The sequence below is a fragment of the Megalobrama amblycephala genome, linkage group LG17, assembly GCF_018812025.1.
Source record: "Megalobrama amblycephala isolate DHTTF-2021 linkage group LG17, ASM1881202v1, whole genome shotgun sequence".
Classification (NCBI taxonomy): Eukaryota; Metazoa; Chordata; class Actinopteri; order Cypriniformes; family Xenocyprididae; genus Megalobrama; species Megalobrama amblycephala.
Window position 1 is genome coordinate 1,992,051 of NC_063060.1, and position 20,765 is coordinate 2,012,815.

The 20,765-nt window shown below is 32.0% G+C and overlaps 1 protein-coding gene across 2 annotated transcripts in view; it reads left to right on the forward strand.

Moving 5' to 3' along the window:
* Positions 1-830: 830 nt before the first annotated feature.
* Positions 831-20,765, forward strand: part of arhgap45a (Rho GTPase activating protein 45a) — a 39,882-nt gene continuing 19,947 nt past the window's right edge. The window contains exons 1-9 of one of the 2 annotated variants that reach the window (XM_048164499.1): positions 831-1,049; positions 6,433-6,811; positions 14,383-14,529; positions 14,996-15,080; positions 16,502-16,574; positions 17,600-17,675; positions 17,983-18,114; positions 18,287-18,348; positions 18,854-18,964. In XM_048164499.1, coding sequence (XP_048020456.1) covers positions 969-1,049; positions 6,433-6,811; positions 14,383-14,529; positions 14,996-15,080; positions 16,502-16,574; positions 17,600-17,675; positions 17,983-18,114; positions 18,287-18,348; positions 18,854-18,964 — 1,146 coding nt within the window. In that variant the 5' untranslated portion in view covers positions 831-968. The remainder of the gene's footprint in view (positions 1,050-6,432; positions 6,812-14,382; positions 14,530-14,995; positions 15,081-16,501; positions 16,575-17,599; positions 17,676-17,982; positions 18,115-18,286; positions 18,349-18,853; positions 18,965-20,765) is intronic. The other variant, XM_048164500.1, reaches the window with a different exon arrangement.

The window sequence follows — 20,765 nt, forward strand, 5'->3', positions numbered from 1 at the left end:
AGTCGTAATTATGAGATTAAAAATTCGAAATTATGACTTTTTACTTATTAGTATGTCGGAGTATGTGAAGCTACGTGACTCAGCCAATTTTACCTCGTAATTTTTAATTTTAAAATTTTAATGTAATAATATTAATTTTTAAGTATAACTTCGATTTTTCATTTCATATTTAGGAAAAGTCTTAGTTTGACTGAAGGTATAGTGGCGCTAAAAAAAGACGATTTAAGTTCCCTCAAATAGATAGTGTCCCAAAAATAACCACCAGAAATGTATTTCCCCCTGAAATTCATTGACCTACGGAAGCCCGCCATTTTAGGTAAATATAAATCAGCTTTTGATAAATAAATCTTATGATTCAAGTCAAAAATATGAGATGAAAAGTCGAAATGATGACATATTAAATCATAATTATGAGATTAAAAAAATCGAAATTATGACTTTTTACTTGGTGTGGAGCAGAGCCGTTAAATTTCAATGGCTGGTGTGGAGTATGTACGTCACACAGCCAATTTTACGTCATAATTTTTACATATTAATGTCATAGTTATTCATTTTTAAGTCATAACTTCGATTTTTCATTTCATATTTAGGACTTAGCATGTAATAATTTCGACTTTTTATGTCATAATTACGATTTTAAAAACATGAGTTTTTCCTAAATGGGTTTCATATTGACCTTTGCTATTCAAATACTGAAGAAACCTGTACCTTGATTCATATCTGAATCTCTCGTGTCATGTTGTTGTTGGTGATGTTTGTTTAGTGGCTCTCCGGCAGGTGCCAGCAGCGCCTTTGAGACAGACGCGCGTCACCGCAGCAGGAAGAGAGCGCGCCGCGCGGGAGCGAGTAACTGAACTCTCATGATGGGGAAGTAACTGTCAGTCACAGACGAGTCTGCGGAGACATTTTCACAAGTATTTGTCTCATTCCTGAAGATTTGCAGCACGATTTCTGTGAACAGTGTGAACATGTTTTCTCGAAAGAAAAAGGAGCAGACGACTAAAGCTTCTCCAGCATCCAAAAAGAGCAACTCCGCTCAAAACCCTTCGGTAAGACCAACAGCCTTTCTTAGGAAATCAAAAACCGAGTTTAGTTTTGTTGATATTACTGCTGTAAGGGTGTTTAAAAGAGAAAAACTGGTTTAATTTCCCCTAAAACGTACGCGTAAAGCGACTTTACAAAATTTGCTCCATTTTAAACGGTTGACAAACTAGTTCACATTCATCCTCTTGCTTTCCTTAAGCAGTTCACACAAGAATTTTGTTTAAAAGACTAAATTTACTGTATTTCTTATAGATACTGGACATGTGTGGGAGGTTTGATTCATTGCAGAGAATTTGTTTGCTCGAACGATTCATTAAAATGAACCGGTTCACAATAGTCGAGTGTTTTATGACTATGAACACTTGTTTCGACTGAATCATTAAAAAGAATCGGCTCAAAAGGATGATTTGTTCAGATGGTGTAATTCACTAGTGAATATTGCATATTGATGATGAACGGTTCTGTACAACTGTTGTTGGTGAACAATGTCTGTTGAAGTATGTCTTTCTCTTTGTTTCACAAACAATGCCAAAATTAAACTGAGAGGAAGTCATGCAAGAGTCATCTCAGAACGAGCAACTGTTTAGTTTTACAGCTCCAGATGGAAACAAGAATAGAATAGAATCCAGACGGGCTTCACTTTTTCTGTTAATGCAATATAAGATGCAGTACACTGATCTGAACAACCTATAATTTAACAAAGAACTTATACAAATCTCCATAGAACCATGATTCTTGATTAAAAGAAGAGAGTTAATCCAAAAATTTAAATTTTGTGATTTTTTTTATACTGTTATTCCAAAGCTGTAGGACTAAAACACAAAAGATATTTTGAAGTTTGGACCTCATTTACTTTGGACCTCATTTACTTCATACAAATGACAGAAGAACAGTCATTTATTAATTTGCGATAAGAGTATTTTCAGACTCATAAGGCGTGTTCAGACCTGTATTTTGAAATATTGATGTACCAACCCAATCTCATGGGAAAAACGTAACTATTTTTTTTAGTCACGAGGCGTTAAACGGCGGCGATAATCGTGCGCGATATTCGTCCCGGTGTATACAGGCCTTAATGCACTGATCCAATACACTGATACACATCCGATATTCTCCCAACAGATTATGTTCACTTAAAGGGTTAGTTCACCCAAAAATGAAAATTCTGTCATTTATTACTCACCCTCAGTGAAATGACAATTTCCTTTAATTTCCTTTTTATGGTGCTTCAAGGAACCCAGGAGTGCATCACAGCTAACAGATGACACCTAGAACCTATAATTACACATCAAGAACTGCATAAAGATGCAGAACCTAAAGTAATACTGACAAACTAAATATCATTTGAAAGTCTAGTTTTCATTCTTGGTGACTGATTTTCAATACAAATGACAGAAGAACAGTCATTTATTAATTTGCGACAAGAGTATTTTCAGACTCATAAGGCGTGTTCAGACCTTTATTTTCAAATATTGATGTTCCAACCCAATCTCACGGGAAAACGTAACTATTTTACGAAGTGGCGATTTTGTGTAAATTCGTATAATTTGAATCGTACAAAAAATGCATGATAGCATATAGGCCTATACAGTCTTTATAACAACTTATAACAAAAGATAACAAAGAACATTGAGTGATTTTTCACTTTATCCCTATGAAATCCATTTTATTTTTTCCCAAATTCCGCTTTTTCCGTTTTAATTTTTCTGGATTCAGTTTTTTTTTTTTTTTTTTGTTTTTTTTTTTAATTCATTTTAATGGTTAAATTAAATTTTAGTAATCAAAAAGCATGTCTAAATAATTGAAAAAATAAAACATCCAATTTACCAACAATTTATTAAAAGTTCAACAAAAAATTTAGAGCCCTATAATATACGTTTTATTCTCTCCCCTTAAATTGTGTTTTATTTTTTACCAAATTTTGTTTTCTGTTTTAACATTTCTGCGATTCCATCCGCGTTTTCTGCATCGCGGAAATCATAGGGCCCTAGATTAATAATAATGACAGAAAGCAGCAGGTTATTAGGCTGCTGTCACTTTAAGATCTAAAGCCTCGTACACACCAGGACGAATATCGCGCACGTTTTTCATGTTTATACCCAAGCGATTTTCACTGGCAATGCGCCGAGTGAATGTGCAAATTCACTCCCTGACAGTATATGGCGCTTGTGCTGAACGGTAGTGCAAATAAACATATTTATGATATAAAATTAAAGAAGATAAAAATACAGATATACAATGGCATATACATGACATAAGGAGATGGTAGTCAGAAACGGTAGTGCAAATAAGTCACAATGAGAGTAGTGCAAGTGAATGGTAGTGCAAATAAACATATTTATGAAATAGACATTCTCAACTATATTTCTTGAATGTAAAAGTAAAAAAAACTATAAAAATACAGAAATAAAATTGCATATAATACACATCTAGTATTGGTGTGGCCAAGAACTGGCAGAGCACCCATAGTTTGTAGGGGTCTTCCTCATCTACTTACTTCCTCTTCGTCGTCTTGGTATCAGTGAGTGCTTGGCAAGACTGTTTTGTGCTTGAGTGCCACCAAGTCAATGTTTTAATGTAACTTCAGCAGCTCCAGGCACGTGAACAAAAGCGCCAGTCTCATTGGTCGGCCAGTTTTTAAACCCGAGGCGTTTTTTAAAATTTACGCTTTTATGCCTGCCGTTTTTCACGTCGGTGTGCACGTCTCACAGTGGCACCCTTTGTTTAGTCACGAGGCGTTAAACGGCGGTGATAATCGTGCGCGATATTCGTCCCAGTGTGTACAGGCCTTAATGCACGGATCCAATACACTGATACACATCCGATATTCTCCCAACTGTTTACGTTCACTTAAAGGGTTAGTTCACCCAAAAATGAAAATAATGTCATTTATTACTCACCCTCATGGCGTTCCACACACGTAAGACCTTCATTAATCTTCGGAACACAAATTAAGATATTTTTGTTGAAATCCGATGGCTCAGTGAGGCTTCTGAGATTTCCTCTCTCAAGATCCATTAATGTACTAAAAACATATTTAAATCAGTTCATGTGAGTACAGTGGTTCAAAATTAATATTATAAAGCCACGAGAATATTTTTGGTGCGCCAAAAAAACAAAATAACGACTTATATAGTTATGGCCGATTTCAAAACACTGCTTCAGGAAGCTTTGGAGCATTATGAATCTTTTGTGTCGAATAATGATTCGGATTGTGTGTCAAACCGCCAAACTGCTGAAATCACGTGACTTTGGCGCTCTGAACCGCTGATTCAACATGCTGATTCATAACGCTCTGAAGCTAATAAATGACATTATTTTCATTTTTTGGTGAACTAACCCTTTAAGACATAACCGACTGTGTTTACATAAGTGCTCACCAAAACTTGACATTTTGGTATAATTTTGTGTGTTTTTGTCCATTCAAGCGTGAAAAGAGAGCTCAATTCAGTACTTGTGCACTGTCTGAGAGGCAGCTTTCTGTGTGTTTGTGCACAGAAAACCACACTGAATTGAGCTCTCTTTTGCTTCGTCACGCCTTTTCAGATTTATTCATATGTCTGCTCATGTGTTTCTCCCAGACGTTTACATTTTTGAAAGTTTTATGAGGAGGACACAATCATGCATGCAGAACATCAGTTTTGACTGGATCTCTTCCCAAATCATCCCTCCCTTACATTCTTGTGTGGTTTTTATTCATTGACGAAAATGTCAGTAGATTTTTGTCATATTTTTTGTTATTCAAAACTGTTTTTTATTTAGCTATCGTCTCGTTTTCGTCAGTGAAAAACATTATGACGCAAATTGTTCGATGGAACTGTAAATAATGTAAACAAATGTGCCTTTTGACTCATTCTAAACATTTTCTACTTTAACAGAAGGAATATATTGTACTGCGATATAATTTTTAACAAACAATAACATTTTGTTCAAATTGTTTGTTCAAATTGCTCATCTGTATCATTCTAACAGTGTTGTTGTCTGTATACCATGTTAAAGGGTTAGAAAAATTAATATTCTGTCATTTATTACTCACCCTCATGTCGTTCCATACCTGTAAGACCTTCGTTCATCTTCAGAACACAAATTAAGATATTTTTGAGATACAAATTAAGATATACCACCCATACTACTTCTGAATAGGATGTGTACTTCATAAATTGTTTGAAAATTTCATTATATGATCACCAGTGGAGCCTGGATATCATCTAGTGGAAACGTTTGGTACTGCGCCCAAACAAAATCTCACTGAAAGCTCATTTTTTAAGATATCAACCTAAAATTTGGAACACAAAGTAAAACATGTTTTGTAAAATATATATTTTATATAAAATATTAAAAAATTATACTTCTATTTTTTCATTAACTTAAACTTCTATAACTTTTTTTTTATTTAACTTTGATCATTTTTTAACTTCTATAATAATCTGCCAAGTGTCTCATTCAAAAAGAGACCAAGCTTAAGTCTGTGCTCCAAAGATTTATAACAATTTAAGTTGGAAATGTCATTTTGGGATATATGCCCCAACAATGGGACTGACAGTTAAGAGGTAATATTGTTTTATGTAAAATTTGTACATAATTTATATATTTAATGTAGTTTTATTATAAATATTTTAATTTTCAATACACCGAGCTTGTCATAAAATAGCCTTTGCTGCTGATATGGCATTAAATAATAAACAAATAAACCAGAAAGATTGTAAGATATGTAAATAATTAATATTTAAATAAATAAATACAAATTAAATATAAACATTTTTATTGTAATATTAGTAAATATTGCATAAAATATTTTAATGTACATAATATTCACTCAAATTGCAATTAAAAATATAAAAAGAATTAATATTAATGTTATATTTAGAATATTTAACTGATTTCCAATACAAATGACATGAACAGTAATTTATTAATTTGCAACAAGAATATTTTCAGACTCATAAGGCGTGTTCAGACCTTTATTTTGAAATAGTGATGCACATGAAAAATCATGAAAGATTGGTAGAAACCTATTTTGTTGGTCTTCATGCCAGAAGTTGAAAAGATAACATCCATTCTATTTTTTTAGGGGAAAAAGGTCTGAATATGTTTTAAATATAAAGAATAAACGATAAATTCTTCGTTTGTGATGCGACAATGAGAAATGCATGTAAACGCACACCTGTGACTGCGCACAATCTATATTAATCCACCAAGTTTTCAGCCTTGCAGAATTGTTTAATAATTAATTTAACTATTTATTCACTGTTGAATTGTTATTTAAACGTATTTCTGTTTCCCCATATATTACATCATTAACCCTGTCCATAGTATTATTCATCTCCATAATCATCCACCGCCTGTCATTCACACTCCATTCTCTCTCTCCTTTCCACGTTAACCCAGTTGTCCATCCTTCAGGAACACTCTCATAATGACACTATCGATGGCCCCTGCATGCTGACCCCTCCTGATTCAGTCTCCTCATCCTGTCCGGGAACACCGTCTGCCCACTCCAAGCTAACAGGATGCAGTTCACCTGTTGGCACACTCAAACGGCCCACGGCTCTCAGCCGCCACGCCAGCGCTGCCGGGTTCCCCTTCCAGACCTCTGGGACATGGGGCTTCCATAAGGGCTACGTCCGGGCCGCTCTCAGCTTTGGACAGGCGTCGGAGGGTGCGGAAGCATCGGTCATCGAGGTAGAGGACATTCCCTCGCTGCTAAGAGACGTTGCCCGCTTTGCAGAGGCTGTGGAGAAACTAAAGGACATGGTGCTGGGCGAAGGTATGAAATTTTGGGTTTGTAATGGTTTGAAAAGAGATTTTCAGATGTTTTTTGGATGGTTGGATTTTGGGTGGTTTGTAAATGAAGTCTGTAGGCCAAAATAGCAACTGAATATATATTCAGCCTTGTTAACAGATAATTTACATTTTCTGTTTTTAAATACTTTTGATTGTAATATTAGTAAATATTGTCTAAAAGAATTTATTGTCCGCAATATATACTCAATTTGCAATTAAAAAATGTGAATATTTAAATAAATGAATAACAATTTAAAAATAATACTTATGATTGTAATATTAATAAATATCATGCAATATAATTTAAAAATGTAAACATTTAATATTAAAGTAAATTAATACATAAATGACTAAAAATTAAAGAATACTTTTAATTATATTAGAAAATGTTGTCTAAAATAATTTATTGTACACAATATTTACTCAATTTGTGAATAAAAAGTGTAAATACTTAAAACTTATGTGAATGAATAAATTTGAATAAAAATTAAAGATAATACTTTTGATTGTAATATTCATAAATATTGTGTAAAATAATTTATTATACACACTATTTACTCAATTTGCGATTAAAAAGTGACAATGTTTACTTGATTTGGAGTTAAAAATGTAAATATTTAATATTTAAGTAAATTAATAAATGAATAAAATTAAAGAGAATACTTTTGATTATAATGTTAATAAATATTGTGTAAAATAATTTATTGTACACATTAGTAACTCAGTTTGCAAAGAAAAAAGTTTACATTTACATATTAAAGTAAATTATTAAATAAATTACTAAAAATTAAAGAATAATTTTCATTGTAATAGTAGAAAATGTTGTCTAAAATAATTTATTGTACACAATATTTACTCAATTTGAGAATAAAAAGTGTAAATACTTAACATTTATGTGAATGAATAAATTTGAATAAAAAATAAAGATAATACTTTTGATTGTAATATTCATAAATATTGTGTAAAATAATTTATTATACACAATATTTACTCAATTTGTGATTAAAAAGACAATATTTACTTGATTTGGAGTTAAAAATGTAAATATTTAATATTTAAGTAAATTAATAAATGAATAAAATTAAAGATAATACTTTTCATTTTAATAGTAGAAAATATTGTCTAAAATAATTTATTCGACACAATATTTACTCAATTTACTATGAAAAAGTTTTATGTATTTAATAGTTACGTAAGTGAATAAATCAGTGAACAAAAATGTAGATTGAATAAATTATTGTAATATTAGTAAATATTTTGTTAAAGAATATATTATACATAAATTATACATAAACTTAATTTGAAATTAAAAATACATAAATATTTAATACTTAAGTAAATAAAAATGAAAATACTTTTGATTGTAATATTAGTAAATATTGTGTAAAAGATTTTTTTTTATTATTTGAAGAATTAGAATTATTTGAAGCTCTTAGAAATGCATTTAAACCAAGTTACGGCATTGCTTTTCGGCCTTGAACATTAATTTACAACTATTTTACTGGCCAGAAGAATTGTTTAATACTTAATTTAACTATATATGATATAAATATATTTAAATATATGTTATATAATATTCCCTGTTATATTCATAGTTTCCAAATTTTTGTAGAAGGAAGAAAGACATTCGAGGTCAAATTAAAACTAGCATTGAATTTTATCTGATGTATTTCAACCGCAACTCATCAGTGATCTGTAGATCTCATTATCAGCTGACTAATCAACATGAGTTCAGGAATGGCTATTTGTAACACGTGTTTTGTCATTGGGTTTCCATGGTGAAAGAGAGGAAGGAAGAGGAACCGTGCGTCAGATGTTTTCATTGCAGCCTTCAGTTTGAGATTACACACGTCCGCTGGGGTCCCCCCCCCCACCTTCCCTTAGAAGTGTGTTTCACAGGCAAAACCCTACAGAGTGTAGACCCGACGTCTACTGCTTCTCACCGCATGCAGAAATGTGGTGATGTGGTGTTATAGAGGGGCTTTATTGATATTCCTCTTTTAGTCTTCATGCACAGTCACTCTCTCATTGAAATATTATCAGACATATAAGGTGCACAAATTTAAGAAGGACTATTGACAAACTGAGATGGTAAACATGTAAATCAGCACCATAAAAATAGTCCATACAACTATATTCCAAGTCTTCTAGTCTGCTGTGATGAACAGACTGAAATTTAAGTCATTATTTGCGGTCAAATCTCATTCGACTTCCAATTATTCTAACATGTTTAAAGACATCTTGTAGCACATACTGATGTCGGTTCTTGCGTGTCTCGTAAACTGAGCGCTGTGCACCTTGTCTGACTTTATCCAGGGCAGAGGAAAGGAGATAGAGGTGTATCACGTCTGCTCTTTAAAGAGCAGAAGTCAGTTGAGTCTCCTCAGGCCTTGTGGACTTCCTTAAAGTGTCGCTATTTTCATCAGCTCTACTTCCTGTTTACATCTGCCCTGCTTATAGAGTTGCAATAGAAATGTGTCCAATGCATCTCAAGGCAAAACTTTCTTTCAGCCGTTTGGTGTTAGCGTAACCCAGGGATTGCCAAACTTTCTTGCCAGTTGGACCCCTTTGACCTAAAATATTTTCTTGAATATTTTCTCTGAAAGTTAATATTTCAATAATTTGGCGACAGAATTCTTATTGTTAACAAAAACATTTTTTTTGTTAATCATAATTTTACCTAAATAAAAATTAACTATATTAGAAGTTGGAAAATAAATAAATAAAAACTGAAACTAAAATAAAGATAATAAAGAAATAAAATTAAACCTAAATAAAAAAAAGCTAATAAAAATGACAAAAGAACATAATAAAATTACTGAAAATTAAACAAATTAAAATTTTAAATATATAACAGAGCTTCCCACAGGTTTGAAATATACTTGCGGTGGTAGCCGGGTGAAAAATCCTCCTATTACCCAAGGCACAAAAATGTGACAAACAAATAATGTGTGATTTTTAACAGTATTTTTATTTATTGAAATTAATTTTAATTACATAGCATATTACATTTAATTACATACTAATATTATGCATTATTATGCATTGTAAATTATGCAAAATTGCATTTTACTAGTAAAATTTATATAATGAATAATATATGTGTCAAATAATGTTCTTAGTCTTTTCTTCCTGTGGGGGAGACTACTATTACTACTACTATGAATTAAATACAATTTATTGTGTAACCAAAATACCAGTAATGCCCAAAAGAAAAAGAAAAAACTTAGCGTGTGACTTTTAATTATAAACAAGCCCAAAATTCACCGGGACACTTATTTTGAAATGTCTGTACTATTGCAGGCTGATCCTTCAGATTCTTACAACTGTATAAAACATTTTATATAAAGGCTATAAAGTAGACGTAATAATTCATCAACTTGAGTTCATTAGCAATTGCTTGGCATAAATCTGCTCTTTCATTGATTGAGAATCACTTTGAAGCAGTGTTGCGCGAGCTTGTAGAACGCGCAACAGCGCCGCCTTGTGACTTTGCAAAATGACGCACACATAATGAGCAGGTATGAAGCGACTAGTTAATCGATCGCAGATGGTTTCATTATCTTGGGCGGATATAAAAGTATAAGAGGATAAAAATAATAAAAGCAAAAATGTGTCTCCAAATATACTTGGGCGGCCGTTAATAAACCTGGGCGGCCTGCCCAAGTAAAGTCTATGTGTAGGAAGCACTGTATAAAGGCAAAAGCTAATAACAAAAACTATGATAGTACATAAATAATACTAAAATAGCACATGCGCATGTTCATGGTCCTCTGATGTTGGTTAATGGTCACATGACATGCAGCTAAACAAATAGAATATTTAATTTTCATCTTTTTCAAGTTTGTGATGTGTTTTGTTTTATTTTTAAAATTATTTATTTATATTAATTGGACATTTTTATGATTTAGTTTTCGCTTTTCATCAACTCAAGAACCTCAGTTTGGGAAACACTGACGTAACTTAAAAACTAAAGAAATATTGGTAACACTTTCCTTAAAGCCTTTAGGCTCTATCACACACCCGCAATGCGGCGCCAGGCGCGACGCAAGTGTTTTTTGCTTGTTTCATCCCGACGCAGTTATCATTTTTTTAAAATGATAACTGCGCCATGTTGTTTAAATAGCAAATGCATTTGTACCCATCTGTTCGCACACAAGCATGCTGGTCTGAAAACGAGGTGTGTTCAGGTGCATTGTTGGCGTGTTGCTATTTTGAGGCAACTGAAAACGACTGCGCCGTTGACCAACAAAAACCTTCTCTTCTCACTAGAGAAGCGTTCAGTTTTTCCACTTGCTAATTCCGCCATGTAAATAGCCATGGCGCGAGTGCAACTGGCTTTTAAAGGGAATGGGAGATGAGACTCTGATTTGTTTATTGCACGTTATGCCCAAAACACACCCATGACTCATTAAGAGAATAGGGACAACCCTTTTAGACCATGCACCGGGTGTGCCGACCATTTTTCCTGGCGTTAAACTAGTAAAAGTGGATTTGGACACGCCTTAAGTGCTCTTCACTTTAGACCATGCGCTTAGATTGTTAAAATAGGGCCCTATATGTATAAATGCATTATAAAGGTATTCATAAAGTATGTTAGAATGCATTATAATTGTAACCAAAGTAAAAATTAGAGATGCACCAATATATCGGTCAATAATCGGTATCGGCCGATAAATGCACATTTTAAAAACAGCCAATAATCAGGGCCGATATATCCTGTCAATCAAAAGAGGACATGAAAATACACAAAATTTGTGCTTTGTGTAAAAAAAAAATAAAATACTAAGAAACCAGTTTGATGTTCAACATTAATAGTGATTATATGAATTAATAACATTCAGAAAGTTAATTTAGTTAATGTGTGTTAATATTAATTTGAGTAATGTGTTTGTTTATAACTGATACCAGTTACTCTGAAACAAGTTGATGAAATGGAAAGAATAAAGTTTTTATTTGCATTTCTTTCAAAATATAATAACTAAAAATATAATTATTAATTATAATGAAATTCATTAATTTAAAAGAAGGTATAGAAGGCAGAACCCCCAAACTATCTGTATCATAATCTCTGCAGATTCATTGTTACATCTAAAATTGGTTGTTTATCATGTGTTTTAATGCATTATACTTTCTACAGGTGTAACAATGAATAGATAATTATTAGAACTGAGGTTACAATTATTCATGAGATCATAAAGTGCATTATAAGGTGCATAATTAATGCATTAAAGATACTTTTATAGTTATATAAAGTAAAGTATTACTGATAAATCACTATCAGCTCATTTGTGTCTATTCTGATATTTCCTAAATACCTGAGATGAAGTTGATATTAAATATAGCATAACAGAGAACTCAATGAAGTCTCCTGAGCAATGAAAGAGCAACCTCTCTGGGAAGTCACGTAGCGTAGTCGTGTTTTTCTTCAAATATAGTTGTCATTTCCTCAGCAGTCTCAGAGCTGTAAAAGCCACAAAAGGCGATTCATTCACTGCTCACAGCCACAGAACGACTGCAGCGTACAGGCCTGTACAGGCTTTTACAGTTTCTTCTTACATAAAACAGCAGTCAGTGTTGAATCACGCTTGATTAGATGCCTGTGAGAGGTGGGGGCCGTTTTTGGGCAGATGGCATGATTTTTTATCTCTGTCATCATCGTATCATGTGTTGAAGGGGTGAACAGTGACATGTCAGTTTTAGATGGACAATTAAAAATCTGCACAGGTCTGCATGACGTGCGTGCATCAACATGCACAGAAACTCTCTCCTGTAAAACATCAGAGGCTTGCATCACTTTTACTATTACTTTTGCAACCACCCAGAATGCTCTGGCATTGGGACAGGGAGTTTTGCATGTGCAAACGCCACTTGTGTTTCCTTCAGAACATCAAATTGTCTGAGAGTTACACACTTGTGTAGGAGTTCATCATATTTCCAGCGCTGCATCAAAGAGGAACGACTTGTTTGAAATGATACACTCTTGTGTTGTGTGTTGTGTTTTTTGCATTTTTAAGAACACCCACACTCCGAACATGCATTTAGGCATGGACACACACACACACAAGGACTTTTGTCATGCACAACAACAGCTTTCATTGTCCTGCTGAAAAGGATACGGTTCCAGCAGCCAAACTCCTGCTTTTTTCCCTCAAACGCCATGGTATAATGGCTGCTGACGTTGATTTACAGTGGAGTTGCTACAAGTTCTGTGATGTTAAAACAAAACATTTACTTACTTATTTTATAGACTAATGGTTTGATTTAATCACAAAGTGAAGCAAAAGTCATTGCTCTGAACGTGCATCTGCTGAACCTGATGAACTCATGAGATGACCGTAATATATAGTATCATAGACGTAAGTGTGTGGCTGTAAGTTCCCTCTTGTGGTATTGAGTGGAATGTTCAGGCATTGAGAAGTGCATTGTGGGAATGGGTGGGTAGGAAGTGGACAAATAACTGACATGTTTTGGTGAAAATAAGAGGCAGAACAACAGTAGATCTACTTCCTAACATGTGGCAATACAGCCCTATTGTGTTTCTGTGTGATTTACAGTGTCTACAAATATTGTTTGCACACTTAATACACATTTAAAAGTATCAGAATGATGTGGCTTTAGATTAGTTCACTTCAGAATTCAAATTTCCTGATAATTTACTCACCTCCATGTCATCCAAGATGTTTATATCTTTCTTTCTTCAGTTGAAAAGAAATTAAGGAAAACATTCCAGGATTTTTCTCCATATAGTGGACTTCACTGGGGTTCAACGGGTTGAAGGTCCAAATGTCAGTTTCAGTGCAGCTTCAAAGAGCTCTACATGATCCCAGACGAGGAATAAGAGTCTTATCTAGAGAAACCATCAGTCATTTTCTAAAAAAAATAAAAAAATGTATATACTTTTTATCCACAAATGCTCGTCTTGCACTGCTCTGTGATGTGCCACGCATTACGTAATCATGTTGGAAAGGTATGGCGACAAACTTCGTCTCATTTTCTCCTCCAACTTTAAAATTGTCCGACATCGTTGTTTTACGTAATTTTGTAAAGGCCGTTTGACTTAGTCTTTGCATGTCCACTTTGTTGACACAGGATCGGGACTTCCGCCTACGTCAGGCGTGACCTTTCCAACATGATTACGTAATGCGTGGCGCATTGCAGAGCAGTGCAAGATGAGCATTTGTGGTTAAAAAGAGTATAATTTTTGTTTGTTTTTTTTTAAACTGACTGATGGTTTCTCTAGATAAGACTCTTATTCCTCGTCTGGGATCATGTAGAGCTCTTTGAAGCTGCACTGAAACTGACATTTGGACCTTCAACCTGTTGAACCCAAGTGAAGTCCACTATATGGAGAAAAATCCTGGAATGTTTTCCTCAAAAACCTTAATTTCTATTCAACTGAAGAAAGAAAGTGAACTAATCCTTAAAAAAATATAAAAAGTGAGTGTCATTTATTTGAAACACTTTTAAATCAAACTATTTGTCCAAATGCTTCTTGATGTGATGACCGTAAATGTGTCCGTGTTCATGAATGAAGATGTTTTCTCTCTGCAGTGAAAGAGGAGCCGTGCAGCCGGCCGGCCGTTCACGAGTGTTTAGGGGAGGTTCTGCGTGTTTTGCGGCAGGTAATCAGCACGTATCCTCTGCTGAACACCGTGGAAACGCTCACCGCAGCTGGAACTCTTATCTCAAAGGTCAAAGGTCAGTTATGTTTTCTTTACTTTTATTAAACCTCTTCAAATAACATAAAGACATTATTTTTATATCACACAACCACACTAAATTAAACTTTTATTTTAAATTAAACTTTAATTAATCTATACATATTTCAAGTAATTTAGAGAGTTTTAAGGCATGTTAAACTCAGCTCATGTCATTGGTTCATTCCTCTCACACTCTCATGATCGCAAACACATCAACATGTTCAGCGCAAACATGAGCGAAGCCACATTATATACCCAAACAGCAGTTAGCACACAACTAGCATCTAATCCTCTGAAGGAAAAACACATATAGCATGAGGACATGACTAACTGAAGTACAGGTGTTTCCATTTTTTTCCTCTAAATGTGATGTCACTTCTAGTTTTATTTGTTATCAAAGCAGAAGCACACGTTTGTTTTAGATGAGATGTGACAGTAAAGTTGTTCTCTTCTCTGTTTGTCAGGGTTTAGTTATGAAGGCACGACTGACGCTCAGAAGAAAGACTTTGAGAAGGCCATCGAGACCATTGCCGTGGCCTTCAGCAGCAAGTAAGACCCGACGCTCTGCATTCACAGATTACCTGCTCTTTTTCTTTATTTTAAATTATAAGATAATTATATTAAATATGATTAAATAAATAAATATTAATTATATGTATTTGATTATATTTTAATTGTGTATATATGTACTAAATTAAAATATTATTAATAATTAATTATTAATAATTTTAATATATTATTTTATATATATATATATATATATATATATAAAGTCTGTGTAGATATATATTTAGATATAAAATACATTATATTATATATTTTTGTTACATTTTATATATATATATATATATATATATATATAATATTATATATATAAACATTTAATAGATTACTTTATATATTATTCAAATATTATTAATTATATTAATTAATTAAATATGTATTTTATTATATTTTAATTATATACATGTATAACTAAATTAAAATATTATTTTAAATTCAGTTAATTTTATGTAATAAAAATATTATGTTTTAAATTGTATATATATATATATATATATATATATAAACATTTAATATATTACTTATATATTATTATTCAAATATTTCAATATATAATATATATTGAAAATTGAGGAAATATTATATTAAATATGATTAAATAAATAAATATTAATTATATATATTTTATTATATTTTAATTATATACATGTATAACTAAATTAAAATATTATTTTAAATTCAATTAATTTTATGTAATGCAATATTATTATTTACATTATTTATATATATATATATATATATATATATATATTATTCAAATATTTCAATATATAAATATTATTTAAAATAAATTAATGTAATGTAAATCCCCATATATATATAACTTATATAACTTATAATGTTGGATCATTTTCTACCTTCTCTCTAAAATTTTTGTAAATATTTTTGTCTCTGTGACAAATTGCTTTTTTTCTCTATTGTAAGTTGCTTTGGATAAAAGCATCTGTTAAATGCATAAATATAATGTAAGTGTAGAATGAAACTTCATTTTTTTGCCACTGTACCTTTAAGACCTCTTCTGTAACGCCCTCTTCACATGTGACACTCTGACTACTCTGCATTGACCCTCATAACATCCTCGTCTTGCACAACCAAATGCAGATTTTATCTTACAATGATTATTGAAAAATAGAGAAGAAGATTTTCATCTCTTTAATATCTTTTATCTAAAAGATTAAATGTAGAGGAAATTAACACTTTTCTGTTTTTTAGAAGAGATCTCTACAGTGGCTCAAACTGTGCTCAAATTCACCAACATATGCAATCGAAATTCAGAGACCTCAATATGAACTCAAACATTTCAAATGATTGGAGCTGCTCCACATGCACTTTATAGCGCTATATTCTTACTAGACAAGAAACATGGACTCATTTGTGTCTTTTTTATTTCTTTATCTATTTATCAGTGTTTCAGAGTTGTTGATGGGAGAGATTGACAGCAGTACTCTTCTGTCCCTGCCGCCGACAGAAAAGAGCAGGGTGAGTGTGTGTGTGTGTGTGTGTGTGTGTGTGTGTGTGTACGCAGTGCGGATGTTGTTAGAAGCGTGTGTTTGGGTCGCTTCCTGAGTTGTCTTGCAAGCATATTGTTTCCTCCACACCTCTATACAGACTCAAGTTTTCGAGAAACACATCACTGATGACAAATGAATCATTTTGACTGTCCAGAAGAGCCACTAATATTGTTTCGCGGAAATAATTCACTTCCCACTTTTTAAAAAAGCACAAGCTACGAACCAAAAGTAGTAAAGTACATTGAACATACATTGGCAATGTTATTTTATAAATATAACTATACAATGATATAATTTAGTTTTGATTCAACATTATATCTAACATATATTTTTGACAACACTATATGTAACAGATAATCATTTAAATAATGATTAATAACTGCTATAACTAAAACATAGAAATGAACTGCAGCATTTAACTAAATATTTCAGTACATAAAAGAAGATCTAATATTTTATTTTTAGTCAGTTCACTTACGTTCATTTCCCAGGATGCAGAGAGTTTGTGAGTTCATGAAAATGTAGTAATTAAATCATAAAAATGTAAAATATATTTTTTTTATGAAAACAATCTAAATAAAACACTTTATTGTTTACCTGCATGTCATGTGACCATCAGAGGAATTTAAATTGTTAGCTCAGGACAACTTCGTGTTCAAGTGAATCATTACAAATGAACCGATTCACTAGAATGAATCTGATTTACAGTGCGAGAGCATTTTACAAGAGTGTGTTTGATAACCGCCTCTTCTAAGGTAATATCAGTCCCTAAAAGGTGAAGTAATACTGCAAGGGAAGAGCCAAATCTACCCAACAGCCCTCAGAAAAGGAAGTGATAAGACTACTGTCTCACCGCATGCATCTGATGTTGACCTCGGCTTTAAGATCACCGTGAAATTACAAGCCACCCTGTTTAATTTATAGTGCATGTTAATTTCAAAAAAAGAAAATATGTAATAAGTTGCCGTGCCTCTGTCTTGTGAATGTGTGCAGTCTATGGAGGACCTGTACAGGGTGTCATCAGGTCAGGGTCCTGAAGGAGGAGGAAAATACGACCATCAGGACTGCAGTGAGTCATTCACTCTTTTTATTGTCTTTAGTTATGAGCAGAACGGCATACCAACTTCTGTTTTTGAAAGTACATGTTATGCATAGTGTGCAGAGCGTTACTGACAGACTGGGAAGAGAGGAGCTGCAACAATGGAGAATATGAGGAAAATAATCAAGCATGAAAACCTGCCTTTCAAAAATATAATAAGCAGTATATACTATATATGCATCACTCTCATATTCCATTCTGAACACCGCTATTTTTCATTTAAAAGTGTTATTTGTTCATATATGCGGTGGCTGATGTTTAGCGTGTGTGTTGGCAGTGAGTCCACAGGAAGTTGATATCCTCCTGCAGCGCAGTGAAGGTGGCGTGGACTCGGCTCTGAATTATGCCAAATTTATCGCCAAATACATGAAGGACATCATCAGCTACGTAGACAAGAGAATCGCTCTCGGTAATGCCATGCTGTTTATTTTATTGGTGATTTTTGAAATCCATGTGTTTTTACTGTCATAAGCATTTCAATGGCTTCTGGTAATAACTTGAACAGCCCATCTAGACAGATGCATTTAAAAACCATCCCATTATGTTTTCATGACACTTTTCGTCTTGTTTTTCTGTCACAGAGAACGAGTTTTCTAAAGGTCTTCAGAGACTCTACCAGTCCTGCAAACAAAACATCATACAGGTACATTGTGTTTCTGCAGATTGAAATGACACTAGTGAAGCTTATGTTGTAAAAGCTTTAAAAATTACCCAGACCGTGAAAAATCATCTTAAAAGACACCTTAAAAGTCTTTAAAACTATCATAAAATACCTTAAAAGGGATCAGTACAATTTTAACAGTATCTTCCAAGCACATTAAATATAGAATAAATGTCATATAGACTATTTCTAGTTATGTTCAGGATAATTTTATAGTGTTTTAGTCATTTTTGAACACCGTCGACTTATTTTACTGAAAAAACAAACAAAAAGGAAAGATCAGAGTTTGAATGGATCATGGCAGAATTATCATTTTAATTTAAAAACAGAGTTATCATTATCATATGATCTATTCCTGTAATTGATACTGAATATTTTTATATATTTATTTAATATGTGCATTATTTAATATCACATGCTTACAGTGTACAGCATACAGTAAAGGAGGTTTCTCAATCTTCTCTCTCTCTCTCTGTCTCTCTGTCAGGAACACATGCCGTTGTTGTCTATCTTCTCTCTGGCTCTCGAGCAGGACTCAGAGCAGAGCTGCGGTTTACAGCAAGCCACAAATAACATCTACACACACTCGTTTCTACAGGTACCACACCACCTGCTCTGGCAACACACATTACAGCAAGATGACAGTGTGAAAGTATATTTGCAAAAGTGGGTGAAACAAAGAAATGTCTGGGTCACATTTCACCGCTAAATCAAAAGAAAAAAATAATAATTACATTTTGAAAAATAATTATAAATATTTGTATAATACAATAAATATTGTATTTAAATGTATTATTTACATATAGTATTTCACCCCTTATTTAAAAGAAAAAATGTGAAAAAATAAATACTTCACTTCCCTTGTTTCTGTCGGCCAGAAATTAAAATGCACTTTACCATTGTCAGGCTACTTTGAATCTGAATTTTGCCAAGTGAAATGCTAGTCATTATTTAACATAGTTCAATTTCAGTCAAAAAACATTTTTAAAAAAGCACAAGCTACGAACCAAAAGTAGTAAAGTACATTGAACATACATTGGCAATGTTATTTTATAAATATAACTATTCAATGATATAATTTAATAATGATTTAATTTCTTTCGCTAAATCAAAAGAAAAAAAAAATTATATTTTGAAAAATAATTATAAATCTGTTTATAAATATTTGTATAATACAATAAATATTTTAAATATTGTATTTAAATTTATTATTTACATATAGTATTGAGTATAATTAAAAGAAAAACTGTGAAAAAATAAATTATAAATCTATGTTTAAATATTTTTACAGTAAATGTTTTTAAAATTTTATATATATATATATATATATATATATATATATATATATATATATATATATATTTTTTATTATTTATTATATTATTATTATATTATTATCTTATTATATTATATCTTTATTATAATATTATCTTTTATTTATTATTATTACAAATAAATTATAAATTAATAAAATTGTTTATTATTATTTATTTTTTATTATATTATTATATAAAAAATGAGCCTAATTTTTGGATCATTACGAAGCTTTTTTTTTTTTTTAATTATTATTATTTCCCATATTTCTCATTTGTGACCTTGGACCACAAAACCAGTCATAAATAGCACAGGCAGAGGTGGGTAGAGTATCCAAAAACTACTCAAGTAAAAGTACAAGTACTTATAGAAATATGTACTCAAAGTAAAAGTGAGAGTAATAATCTTAATAGTTACTTGAGTAAGAGTAAAAAAGTATCCAATGAAAATCTACTCAAGTAGCTCGTTACTAGTTACATTATTTATATATATATATATATATATATATATATATATATATATATATATATATATATATACAGTACAGTCCAAAAGTTTGGAACCACTAAGATTTTTAATGTTTTTAAAAGAAGTTTCGTCTGCTCACCAAGGCTACATTTATTTAATTAAAAATACAGTAAAAAACAGTAATATTGTGAAATATTATTACAATTTAAAATAACTGTGTTTCTATTTAAATATATTTGACAAAGTAATTTATTCCTGTGATGCAAAGCTGAATTTTCAGCGTCGTTACTCCAGTCTTCAGTGTCACATGATCCTTCAGAAATCATTCTATAATGCTGATTTGCTGCTCAATAAACATTTATGATTATTTTCAATGTTGAAAACAGTTGTGTACTTTTTTTTTCAGGATTCCTTGATGAATAGAAAGTTAAACAGAACAGCATTTATCTGAAATACAAAGCTTCTGTAGCATTATACACTACCGTTCAAAAGTTTGGGGTCAGTAAGAATTTTTATTTTTATTTTTTTGAAAAGAAATTAAAGAAATGAATACTTTTATTCAGCAAGGATGTATTAAATCAATCAAAAGTGGCAGTAAAGACATTTATAATGTTACA